Genomic DNA, 13,894 nt, shown 5'->3' with positions numbered 1-13,894 from the left:
TGCTTGCCTCAAATAGCAAAATCCATATGTCACACCACTAATTGAAAATGAATGTTTGGAATTGACCAAGAGAAGAAGAGCAAAGCTCTAGCTTGGTCAACCTAAGAACCTTCTAGTTAATATCATATCCAGATCCAGCAGCTTCAATGAAGTTGGAATTCAGAGGTAGAGTGCAACACACACCTGTGTGATTGCAAGCAACTGAAGATGACTTACTGCTCGAGCAATCTGGAAAAAAATAACATGTCCAAATGAAACCAGAGCAAGACTCTGACTAAGTGATGGGCAATTTTCTCCCCTTGTTAAACAAGTGATTTTTTAAATGGAAAATTTAATTTGGAATGTATAATTTATTTATTTTAAAACATTTAAACACAGTAGAGATGAATAAAAATAAATGATCCAGCACACAAGACATTTCTGAGCATTAACCTGGCTTATTTGGAGTTAGACCATCAGATATGTGAACAGAATTAGGCCATTCAGCCCATTCAGTTTGCTCTGCCATTCCATCATGGCTGATCCCGGATCTCACTCAACCCCCTACACCTGCCTTCTCACCATATCCTTTGATGACCTGACCGATCAGGAATCTATCAACTTCTGCCTCAAGTATACCCACGGACTTGGCCTCCACCACAGTCTGTGGCAGACCATTCCACAGATTTACTACTCTCTGGCTAAAAAACAGTTCCTTCTTACCTCTGTTCTAAAAAGGTGCCCCTCAATTTTGAGGATGTAGCCTCTAGTTCTGGATACTCCACCAAAGGAAACATCCTCTCCACATCCACCCAATCTAGTCCTTTCAACATTCAGTAGGTTTCAATGAGATCCCCCTGCATTCTTCTAAATTCCAGTGAGTATAGGCCCAGAGCTGCCAAATGTTCCTCATACGTTAACCCCATCATCCCTAGAATCATCCTTGTGAACCTCCTCTGGACTATCTCCAATGACAACATATTCTTTCTGAGATATAGGGTTCAAAACTGTTGACAATACTCCAAATGTGGCCCGACTAGTGTCTTATAAAGACTCAGCATTATCTCCTTGTTTTATATTCTATTCTCCTTGAAATGAATGCCTACACTGCATTTGCCTTCTTTACCACAGACTCCACTTGTAAATTATCCTTCTGGGAGTCTTGCACGAGGACTCCCAGGTCCCTCTGCACCTCTAATGTTTGAACGTTCTCCCCATTTAGATAATAGTCTGCACTATTGTTCCTTTTACCAAAATGCATTATCATACATTTCCCAACACCGTATTCCATCTGCCACTTTTTTGCCCATCCTTCCAATTTGTATAAGTCCTGCTGCAATCACATTGCTTCCACAGCACTACCTACCCCTCCACCCATCTTCATATCATCTGTAGACTTTGCCATCAATTCCATGATCTAAATCTTTGACAAACAATGTGAAAAGCAGCGGTCCCAATACAGACCCCTGAGGAACACCACTAGTCACTAGCACCAACCAGAAATGGCCCCTTTTATTCCCACTCGCTGCCTCCTGCCTGTCAGCCATTCCACCAGTATCTTTCCTGTAATACCATCGGATTTTATTTTGTTAAGCAGCCTCATGTGAGGCACCCTATCAAATGCCTTCTGAAAATCCAAGTTAATGACATCCACTGCCTGTCCCTTGTCCACCCTAATAGGTTTGTCAGGCAAGATTTCCCTTTACAGAAACCATACTGTTACGTACCCCGTAACTGGGTTGCCAAACCAGTAGAAATGGATCACTCAGTTGGAGTCTGGATTACTAGAACTAAGAAAGTTTTATTAAAGAAACAAGCAACACAGTACTCTAATCAAAAGGATAATAAATGCAACAGTTCAGCAATGATAAACACACATGTACACAGAATTAAGATAACAGGATCAATCAAGCTCTGTCGTTGTCTAGGGGTAAATGACCAGTTTCAAAGTGACGCAACGTTCAGTTCAATTTAGTTCAGTTGCCGTGGCGATGGACAGTGGGGGGAAGGAGAGAGGGAGCAAAACGAATGAATATTCAAACGGCTTCCACACAGACCTTCGCAGTCAGCTTTCGTGCGAGTCCTTTGTGATGTCATCTGAGGTCACCGACCGTGACCCCTCCGTTTCCAGATACAATCGCTTCTCTGCGGTGAACCCGGCACCCAGGCAATGGTGGACACACACCAGGTTCCCGCCAATCGTGCCTTTCCACCCTGTGCGTCTATGGCTTGACCCCGCGACCAGCCTTCCAAAACTTCCCACCGACTTGTGGGAGACGCACCGCTTCCAGGGTCTCATTACCTCGGGGTGTCGTGTGTGTGTTGCCTTAGCGAACCTGTCCCTTTTTTAATCCCCCTGCTGGGGTATCGCCTGTCCATCACTTCAAACAGTTCAGGGTTCAAAGGGGGAGCCGATCTTGACAGCTCTCCTTCCGTTAAACTCTCCCGTCCCTTCATTAACATCTCCAAATGCTGCTCCATTGTTTTCCTTATCTCTCTTTCTCCTGAAGACAGGTGGCAGACCAACTGCTGATCCCACTGGTGCCAGCCCAGGCCAGCTAACATCTTAATTTATGTGTATTCTTGTCACACTTCCCACCTTTAAGGATTTTTACCGGGGTAAAAATTACAAACATGAATACATTATTTGATACACACAAATATACATCTTTATCAGCTATTTGGCTAATACAGCGAATTTGAAGTTGTCGACACCTGACAGACAGTCAGCCATCACATTTTCTGTTCCTTTTATATGTGTTATTAATAATCCCTTAGACCAGGCTCCAACTTAGCAAACTTCATAGTGGCCAAAAACACTGATGAATTGCGATCAATGTAACCTCTCATTGGGTTTCATCCCGGACCACAATAACAAGGGTCGTCCCATTCCGACTTAGTTTTCTCTCGCTAGGGCTTAGTAGGAGGGGGAGGGGTAGTAACCGCAGAGTTATTGTAAAACTTCCTACAGTACCCCACCATCTCCAAGAGCCTTCTGAGGGCCCTCTTGTCTGTCGGGGTTGGGATGTCAGAGATAGCCCGCACTTTAGCTTGCATCACTGCCAGCTGCCCCTGTGTCACCACAATTCCCAGGTAAGTGACCTTCATGTGGCCGAACTCATTTTTTTCAAGGTTCACTATCAAGCTGGCTTCAGACAGCCGTATTACGTCGCCAATACACACCTCTGTGTTCGTCAGCCCTTTCGTCACTGAATTACTCATTCTATAGGGATAATGCTCGCTAGGCTGGCCTAGCGTAAAAAGCACCACCCAACGTCCCAGTTCTTTGCATCGCCTCGGGACAATCAAACACACGTGTGTGAGTCATTTAATTACTTCTCCTAAAGAGTCGCTTTGTTCGGGGATTAAGGGAGAGACCTTATCAGCAGAGCTGGCCAAAACAATAGCCTTCTCCCATCTGGTCGATACCATACTCATCTTTTCAAAATGGTTTTTTTCTCTTATCAGGGGGACCCTAGCTTCATTGATTTCCGCGCTAACACCGACTAGGTTTGTTAGCATATCAAAAGCCTGTGACCGCCTCAGTTCGCGTCAGCCATAATCAATAATATCCTTCCTCCGGTGCAGCCGGTAAACCTCTTTCATGATTCCACCAACTGTTTCCTCCAGCACCTCAGAATGTCCACCGGGGGGTACCTTGTGGGCCAGGTTAAAAATCTCATCCCCATAACTCTTTTGCACCACCCCCCATTCCTCATCTGCGGGTACGGTACTTGGTCTCCCTTTCTTCCTTAGCACTTCCTCCTCCACACAATAGCCTACTAGTTCCCTTGTTAAGTCTGTGTCAGAGAGAGCTGTCTCTGCCAAAACCATCAGCCCCTCGTCTCGCTCCTGCGTCTGCACAAATTCCTTCCTGGCTAATGCTAAGTCTGTCTCAGCTCTCTCACTACCTCTTGTTTCACTACACTCCTTCTTTTCACTTTCTACCCCCTTCTCGTACAAGGCTGGCAGAAACGTCTCAGCTAAATTTACTACCGCAGTCCCGTGATGAACCTGTGAGTCCATGGGCGGGGCCTCAATGCTGGCAGGCTGACCTGTCAATCTCACGGCTGGGAACACAATTCCCCCGGCGAGGTCATTACAGAGCAAGACTTCCACGCCTTTCATCGGTAATTCGGGCCTCACCCCGATCGTGACTAGTCTAGAGACCAGGTTGCTTTGTAAGTGTATCTGGTGCAAAGGGACTGCCTCTGTCCCTTCCCCAATACCTTTGACCTTGACCTCCCCAGTCTGGGTCTCTGAGCTAAACTCTAATACACTCTTCAGTATCAGTGACTGACAGACTCCCGTGTCTCTCCAGATCCGCACTGGAACTGGTTTTAACCCCTCCTTCACTGACACCAATCCGGCCGAGATAAACCTCTCGCACCCTTCCTGAACTTTGGCAGACCTGTCCCCTCCTAGCGGTTCGTTTACCAGCTCGATACAGCCAGTCAAAATCGCCGTTTTTCCTTTTCCCGTCTCCTTCTTTGGGGCAAAGCACCTGGACGCAAAGTGTCCGACTTTCCCGCAATTATAACAGACGACCCCAGGAGACTCCTTACCAGACTGCTCCTGGTCTACCTTATCCTTCTCACTAGTCCCCGGCTTACTTTCTGACTTTTCTGGCGGACTCTCCCCGCCGTCCTGACTACCCTTCTGGTAGCCTTTACTCGGGGCAAACTTCATTTTATGCGTCAACGCATACTCATCCACTAACTTAGCAGTTGCGGCTAACGTGGCTGCCTCTTTCTTATCGAGGTAGGGTCTCATACCCTCAGGGACACAACCTTTAAACTGCTCAATCAGTATTAGCTGTAGCAGTCTGTCATAATCCCCCTCTACCCCCTTCGAGGCGCACCAACGCTCACAATATGTCTGCATCTCACGGGCAAACTCTAAATACGTGTGGCCCCACTGTTTCCTCGCATTCCGGAACCTCTGCTGGTATGCCTCCGGGACCAACTCATAAATCCTGAGGATGGCCTCTTTCACCACATCACACCTCTGGGCATCTTCTGCAGACAAGGCCGAGTAAGATGCTGGGATTTTCCTTTAAGTACGCTCTGTAGCAAAACAGCCCACTTATCCCTCGGCCAGTCCTGACTTGCAGCAACTTTTTCAAAATGGAGAAAGTACCGATCAACATCGGCCTCCTCAAATGGGGGAACCAGCCTAACCTCCTGGGTCGCCCTGAACCCTCCACCTTGGTTCGGCATAGGCCCCTGCGCTAGCATCATCTTTAACTTTTCCAGCTCAAATTCCCTTTCCCTCTGTTTCTCTCTCTCTTGTCGTTCTAATTGCCTGTCCCTCTTCTCGGTCCAGCTGTTTTATTCTCTCTTCTCGCTCTAACTGTTTTATTCGCTCTTCTCGCTCTAACTGCCTGTCCCTCTCTTCTTGTTCCAGCTGTTTTACCCGGCACTCGTGCTCGAGTCTCAATTTTTCAATCTGCAGCTGTACTGCTTCTCCACCAGGTTTGCTCATAGATACCACCTCCAGCTCCCCTTGGGGAAACACACCTTTAGATACATAATGCTCTATGATAGCTCTGCGCATCTCCGCTCTCCTCATTGTCGGCTTCCCCTTAAAAAGATTCAACCGTTTGGCAACAGTTGCCAATTCTGATTTCCTGGCATCCTCTAATGCCTCCAAGGTTGGCGCCTTTAGAAATTCCTCAATCTCCATTTCTGCTGTTTGCCCTTTCTTTCTTTCAGGAATTTTAACCCAATCAATTTACCCAGTCCCAAATTTGGCGTTCAAAATTGCAGACGAGATCCCCACTTATGTTACGTACCCCGTAACTGGGTTGCCAAATCAGCAGAAATGGACCACTTAGTTGGAGTCTGGATTACTAGAACTAAGAAAGTTTTATTAAAGAAATAAGTAACACAGTACTCTAATCGTAAGGATATAAATGCAACAGGTTAGCAATGATAAAACACACGTACACAGAACTAGGGTAATAGGAATCAAACAAGCTCTATTGCAGTCTAGGGGTAAAATGATCAGTCTCGAGTGACGCAGAGTTCAGTTCAGCTTAGTACAGTTCGCAGTAATTGCTGTTGTGCCGTTGGGGAGAGAGAGAGAGAATGCAAATTCTGATTCACACAGACCTTTGTTCTTCGTAGTTAGCTTTCGGGCGAACCCATTTATGTCCTCTGTGGTCACCAACTGTGACCCCTCCGTTCCGGATACGACCGTTCTTCCGTGGTGAACCCGGCACCCAGACAAGGGCGGACACACACACCAGGTTCCCGCCGATCGTACCTTTTCACCCTGTGCGTCTATGGTCGGTCCCGCGATCAGACCTCCAAACTCCCACCGACTTGTAGGGGCACACCGCTCTTCCAGGGTCTCGTTATCTCGTGATCTCGTGGTGTGTCTCTTGCCTTAGCGAACCTGTTCCTTTTATCCCTCACTGGGGTATCGCCTGTCCATCAAACTTCAAACAGTTCAGGTTCAAAGCAACCGGTCTGTCAATACTCGGACTGGTGTCTCTTTTCGTTATCTCTCTCTCCTCTCTCATTAACATTTTGAACGTTTCTCCATTTGTCTCGCTTATCTCTCTCATCAGCATCAATCTTCTGATAACTTGGTTTGTCGTCACAGAAGGCACAGGATATATACATCCCAAAGAAGTAGAACCAAATACAGGATATATAATAGAGCAAAGGTTAGTGGGAAGTTAGAGGATTGGGAAGCTTTCCAATACCAATAGAAGGCAACTAAAAAAGTAATTACGAAGATAAAGATGGAATACGTAAGTAAGCTTGCCATTAATATTAAAGAGAATACTAAAAGATTCTTCACATACATAAAGAGAGGTGAGAGTGGATATTGGACCACTGGAAAATGATGCTGGAGAGGTAGTAATGGAGGCTGAAGAGATTGTGGAGACATTAGTTATGATCTTTCAATAATAACTAGATTCTGGAATGGTTCTGGAAGACTGGAAAATTGCAAATGTCGTTCCACTCTTCAAGAAGTGAAAGAGGCAGAAGAAACGAAATTATAGGCCTGTTAGTCCGACGTAAGTGGTTGGGAAGATGTTGCAGTCGATTGTTAAGGATGTGGTCTCAGGATACTTGGAGGCACATGATAAAATGTGCCATAGTTGGCATGGTTTCCTCATGGGAAAATCTTGCCTGACAAATCGGTTGGAGTTCTTTGAAGAAATAACAAACAGGAAAGACAAAGGAAAATTGGTTGATGGTGTATATTTGGATTTTCAAAAGGCCTTTGACAAGGTGCCACACATGAGGCTGCTTAACAAGCTATGAGCCCATGGTACTACAGGGAAGATACTAGCATGGATAGAACATTGACTGATTGGCAGGAGGCAAAGAGTGGGAATAAAGGGAGCCTTTTTTGATTGGCTGTTGGTGACTAGTGGTGTTCCACACGGGTCTGTGTTGGGATGATTCTTTTTACGTTATATGTTAATAATTTGGATGATGGAATTGATGGCTTTGTTACCAAGTTTTCAGTCGATATGAAGATAGGTGGAGGGGCAGGTTTCTTTGAGGAAGTAGAGAGGCTGCAGAAGGACAGACAGATTAGGAGAATCAGAATTGGAATCAGGTTTATTATCACGGGCATGTGGCATGAAATTTGTTAACTTAGCAGCAGCAGAATGGACAAAGAAATGGCAGATGGAATACGGTGTCAGGAACTGTATGGTCATACATTTTGGTAGAAGAAATGAAAGGGTTGAATATTTTCTAAATGGAGAGAAAATATAAAAATCTGAGCTGCAAAGGGACTTGGGAGTCTTTGTGCAGGATTCCCAGAGGGTTAATTTGCAGGCTGAGTCTGTGGTGAGGAAGGCAAATGTGATGTGTGACGAGAATACACATAAAATTAAGATGTTTGCTGGCCTGGGTTAGCATCAGTGACATCAGCAAGTGGTCTGCCACCTGCCCTCAGGGGAAGGAGAGATAAGGAACAATGGAGCAGCGTCTGGAGATGTGTAATGAAGGGACGGGAGAGAGAGCTGTCTGGAGTGGCTCCCCCTTTGAACCCTGAACTGTTTGAAGTGATGGACAGGCGATACCCCGGCAGGGGGATAAAAAGGGACAGGTTCGCTAAGGCAGGACACACACGCCACCCGAGGTAACGAGACCCTGGAAGCGGTACGCCTCTCACGAGTCGGTGGGAAGTATCAGACAACGGCCAGGGTGGAAAGGTACGATCAGCGGGAACCCGGTGTGTGTCCGCCCTTGCCTGGGTGCCGGGTTCACTGCAGAGGATCGACCGCATCTGGAGGAGGGGTCACAGTCGGTGACCTCAGGTGACATCACCAAGGACCTGCCCAAAAGCTGCTTGTGAGCTATATCGCCGGTCTGTGAGTGAAGCCGTGTCTGAATGATCAGTTGTTCCTGTTCCCTCTCTCTCTCTCCCCCCCACGTTGTCCATCACCATGGCAACGATTACTGCGAACTGAACTACTAAACTGGACTGAACTTTGAGTCACTTTGAAATTTGGTCATTTACCCCTAGACAACGATAGAGCTTGATTGATGCTGTTATCTTAATTCTGTGCACATGTGTGTTTATCATCGCTGAACTGTTGCATTTATTATCTTTTCGATTACTGTGTTGCTTGTTTCTTTAATAAAACTTTCTTAGTTCTAGTAATCCAGACTCCAACTGAGTGATCCATTTCTGCTGGTTTGGCAACCCAGTTACAGGGTACGTAACAGATGTTAGCATTCATTTCAAGAGGACTAGAATATAAAAGCAAGGATGTGTTGTTGAGATTTTATGAAGCACTGGTGAGGCTTCGCTGGAGTATTGTGAGCAGGTTTGGGCCCCTTATCTTAGAAAGGATGTGCTGAAACTGGAGAGGGTTCAAAGGAGGTTCACAGAAATGATTCCAGGTTTGAATGGTTTGTCATATGAAGAGCCTTTGATGACTCTGGGCCTGTATTCACTAGAATTCAGAAGAGTGAGTGATGACCTCATTGAAACCTGTCGAATGGTGAAAGGCAAACACGAGGAATTCTACAGATGCTGGAAATTCAAGCAACACACATCAAAGTTGCTGGTGAACGCAGCAGGCCAGGCAGCATCTCTAGGAAGAGGTACAGTCGACGTTTCGGGCCGAGACCCTTCGTCAGGACTAACTGAAAGAAGAGCTAGTAAGAGAAACGTCAACTGTACCTCTTCCCAGAGATGCTGCCTGGCCTGCTGCGTTCACCAGCAACTTTGATGTGTGTTGCTTGAATGGTGAAAGGCCTCAATACAGTGGATGTGGAGAGGATGTTTCCTATGGTGGGAGAGTCTAAGACCAGAGGACACAGCCTCAGAATAGAGGGGCATCGTCTTAGAATGAAGATGAGGAGGAATTTCTTTAGCCAGAGATGGTGAACCTGTGGAATTCGTTGCCACAGGCAGCTGTGAAGGCCAACTCTTTAAGTATATTTAAGACAGGTTGATAGATTCTTGATTGGTCAGAAAATGAAGAGATATGGGGAGAAGGCAGGAGACTGGGGCTGAGAGGAATATTGGATCAGCCATGATGAAATGGCAGAGCAGACTCGATGGGCTGAATGGCCTAATTCTGCTCCTCTATCTTATGGTCTTATTTATTGAACCTTTATCAAATTTCCATTCATTAACTACAGAGTCTTTTATGGGGTGGGATGAAGATGGGAGCTAAGAGGAATGAAAAGGGAATGAGGGATTGAGGGGAAGTTAAAAGTCTGGGGTGGGCGGGTGAGTCATAGTAGTAGTGGTGTAAGTAGAGGAGCAGTAGGATCCAGTGACAGTGAGAAAGTTCTCAGCCACCTGGTGGCCAAGTCAGTGGTCCAATCCGGAGGCTGTTGGGGCTGAAGTAGGAGCCGAAGTTGTCAACAAACATGTTGAGTCGCTTACTGTTTTCATCTGTACTAGATTAGAGAATTGTTCAATGAAGTAAATGGTCGTATCATTTTGCTGAATATTTGTATTCTTCTTGCAGGTGTGCAGTAATGAGGCAAAATGTATATGTGTCCGTGACTGGACAGGGAAAGACTGCAGTGTTTTTGATCCATATACAGAACCATCTCCAGCAGAGGACACAGGACAGTATAAGGGTCTGTATGCAATACAATATTTTGTAAAATCTGCCTGCTTAATAAAAATATCACACAATAACTAGTTAGATTTAATTGTGCAAATCATGAATACCCCCTTCTTATTCTGAAGTACATTCAGTGCAAGGTTACCATTACTTAATGGCAATGGGATCTATTTTCTTCTACATAAAAATTCTCTCATAAGGAGAATGTGGAATCTTTAGTGATGTAATTGTTTTCAACAAAATATTATTTTAAAGTTTAATTTTAAAGTCAACAGAAGCTTGGAAAGCTGAAGCCAACTAACCAGATTGTTTAAGGGTGATTGCTCACGTTTTTTATAAAATGCAAATAACTTGTTTTTTGTAGTATGTAAAAAAAAATGTTTCAATAAGTGATTGGAAAAGTCAGCAATGAAAGGGATCAAACAGGAAGAATAGAAAATGAATTGCTTTTGCGATATCATTGCTTGTCTGCAAATTAGCACATTAATTCACACTCCACACACAGTGCATATCATAAGGTTAAATGAACATTGAGGTAACAGAGAATAAATGGGGACAATGGAATAACTGTGAAAGGTGGCATAGAATCAATAGACAGCATGTTATAAGAAAATAAGATTTACGAGTATTGCACATAACCAAACAGATGCTCATTTGACATGCGCCCTATACACTGGGCCACAGAGCAAGGCCCATAGACAGTATCATCTCACCATGAGAGGCAGCAGTCTGGGCCAGTTCCTGCAGGACAAGGGAAAGAGTGAGCAGCGAGAGAACAAAGACTGCCACTGTCAGAGAAGTCATTTGATCCGTGGTGCCACTGCCACTTCACGAGAGTGAGTGAGCAATCTAATTAGAGTGATGGAGGACAGCTGTGACATCATTGCGAACATTCCCCATGGTTAGAGTCAGTTCTAATGGGGAATCTAGAGGTGATGGCTGATGTACAAACTCAACGAGAAACTGGGCCTGAAAGCAATTTTTGCAACAGAAGGAGTTCAGCTCCAATCTTGCCCATGCTGTCTGTGGAGCATGTCCCCAAAATGGACCATAGCTCAAAGGCAAAATGCTACTGGTACAGGAAATCTGCAGAAAATGGTGCAGGTAAAGCAGCATTTGTGGAGAGAGAAATGGAGCTCAGCATTCAATTTGAATTTTCACTGTCGTAATTCTTAGATCCCCAGTTATGGGTAAATATCCCCACTGCCTTGTGAGCAGCCTCAGGAGAGACGAAGGCTACGGGAGTAAACCCAGACAGCAAATCCAGACTGGAGTGAAGCCCCTAAAGGCGGCTGAACGTCATTGAACATCCTTCCGCAATTCCTGCAGCCAAGCTGGTGCCAAAGGTATTGCTTCATAAGCTTTCCTTTGAACTACACTGGTGAGGCCGAGAGGGGGATCTTGATCGTTGGGCATCTCAGGATCTCCATACCTTCTGCCCAGGCTTGTGATGATGATCATCATTTCCCATTGTCCTTCGAGACCTACGGATGCCAACCACAACCACCAATTCTTAGGTGCGCAACTTATTTCAAAAAAAAGTGCAGACTGTTGTTGGTGATAACAGAAACATTTCCTCCTTTCTTCCATCTGAATCCACTACCACTTTTTGTCCCTTCCGTTGCACTTGATTGACTCACATATATAGGACCTCTGGCTAAGACTGGGTGCATGATGTATCAGAGTGGCTGCAAGATATTCTCAAGGGGGAGGGTGACCAGCCAGAGGTTGTGGTGCATATTGGCACTGATGACATTGGCAGAAGAGGGGAAGAGGTCCTACGCAGTGAGTATATAGAGTTAGGGAAGAGGCTGGAGAGAAGGTCCTCCAAGGTTGTAATCTCTAGATTACTCCCTGTGCTACGGCCTAGTGCAGGAAGGAATGGGGTGATAGCAGAGGTTAATGAGTGGCTGTGGAGGTGGTGCAGGGGGCAGAGTTTCAAGTTTTTGGATCATTGGATCCTTTTCTGGGGAAGGGATGACCCGTACAAGAAGGACGGGTTGCACCTGAACTGGAAGGCAGCCAATATCCTGGCCAGGCGGTTTGCTGATGCCACTCAGGAGAGATTAAAATAATTTTGCAGGGGGCTGGGAACCAGAGCCTGAGATCAGTAAGGGAGGATCAGACTGGAAGATAGATGTCAGGGAAAGTATTGAAAGGCAAAATTGAAATAACAGGTGTAACCCTCAGGTTCGACCGTCGGCATTAGTCTAGGGAAGACAGTCTCCAGCCCTGCCAAACGTGTGAAATCTGATGTGCAGAACCTCCTGTTTGTGTGGATGCTGTGTGATCTGTTCCTCCGTTACAAATCAGTACCACAAAATAACAGACACTACATCATATGCAATTAAACGATTTAGCTTTATAATTCTTAATTTGTCTAAAGGGTTAGTAAAGAAAAACAAAAAGAAAAGGGCCCATGTTAACGAAACAGTCTAAGTGCTCGTTGGAGCTCACGGTTTCCATTCCATTGGTCCTCCACCGATTTCCCCGCGCTTTGTCGACTTCCGGCCCCATTCCAAATCCACTCCATCCTCCGGTCTACAATCTCTCCTTTCTGGCATCTGCTCTCTTCATCCCTCGCCGAACAAAAGACCCAGATCACCCGGTTCTCAGGCACACAACAAGGAAAAAACACTCCCTTCATTGGATGGTGCACATTCCAAAGCCCCTGGTATCTGTCTTCTAGTCTGTGCTGAAACATTATTCTGCTAGTCCCATTGACCTGCACCCAGTCCATAACCCTCCAGACCTCTCCCATCCATGTACCTATCCAATTTATTGTTAAAACTTAAGAGTGAGCCCACATTTACCACGTCAGATGGCAGCTCGTTCCACACTCCCACCACTCTCTGAGTGAAGAAGTTCCCCCTAAACCTTTCCCCTTTCACGCATGGATCAGTGCGTAGAACTAAAATGTTGTGGACATTACTGAAACTTGGTTGAGAGAGGAACAGGAATGGGTGATTAATGTACCAGGTTTTGAAGTTTCAGAAGAGATAGAGGAGGAGGTAAATGGGGATGTAGTTGCATTACTAATCAGGGACAATATTATGGCTGCACTCAGGGGAGATGTAATGGAGGAGTCAGATACTTGAGATCATTTGGGTGGAACTCAGGAATAGGAACAATGCAAACACACTGATTGGATTGTACTACAGACCCCCGAATAGCCACCGGGACATTGAGGAACAGGTATGTCATCAGATTGAGGAAATGTGTAAAAATAATTCGGTTGTTGTCATGGGGGATTTTAACTTCCCTAATATAAACTGGGACCTTCTTGGTGTAAGGGGTTTAGATTGGGCAGAATTTAAGTGTATCCAGAAAGGTTTCTTGAATCAGTATGTGGACGGTCCAACGAGAGGAGGAGCCGTACTGGACCTGGTGTTGGGTAATGAACCTGGCCAGGTGACTGACCTTTCAGTGGGTAAACAGTTATGGAACAGTGACCACAGTACCTCAACTAAGGTAGCTATAGATAAAGATAGACATGATCCTTGTGGGAGAATTTTACATGGAATATAGAAATTTACAGCACATTACAGGCCCTTCAGCCCACAGTGTTGTGCTGACCATGTAACCTACTCTAGAAACTGCCTAGAATTTCCTTAGCACATAGCCCTCTATTCTACTAAGCTCCATGTACCTATCTAAGAGTCTCTTAAAAGACCCTATTGTATCTGCCTCCACCACTTTCACAAGCAGCCCATTCCACGCACCCACCACTCTTTGTGTGGAAAAAATTACCCCTGACATCTCCTCTGTACCTTCTTCCAAGCACCTTAAAACTATGCCCCCTCCTGTTAGCCATTTCAACCCTGGGAAAAAGCCATTGACTATCCAAACGAT

At 45.5% G+C, this 13,894-nt stretch overlaps 1 protein-coding gene across 6 annotated transcripts in view; it reads left to right on the top strand.

Moving 5' to 3' along the window:
* Window positions 1–13,894, top strand: part of adam11 (ADAM metallopeptidase domain 11) — a 287,890-nt gene that overhangs the window by 259,609 nt on the left and 14,387 nt on the right. For 5 of the 6 annotated variants that reach the window (XM_063037211.1, XM_063037208.1, XM_063037207.1 and 2 more), the window contains exon 24: window positions 9,941–10,055. In XM_063037211.1, the coding sequence (XP_062893281.1) occupies window positions 9,941–10,055 (115 nt within the window). Of the gene's footprint in view, window positions 1–9,940; window positions 10,056–11,218; window positions 12,237–13,894 lie in introns of those variants that run through there. The other variant, XM_063037210.1, reaches the window with a different exon arrangement.

This window comes from Mobula hypostoma, chromosome X1 (assembly GCF_963921235.1).
Source record: "Mobula hypostoma chromosome X1, sMobHyp1.1, whole genome shotgun sequence".
In the NCBI taxonomy this organism is placed as follows: Eukaryota; Metazoa; Chordata; class Chondrichthyes; order Myliobatiformes; family Myliobatidae; genus Mobula; species Mobula hypostoma.
Note: the sequence above shows the minus strand (reverse complement) of the source record. Positions and strands in the feature narration are given on the sequence as shown.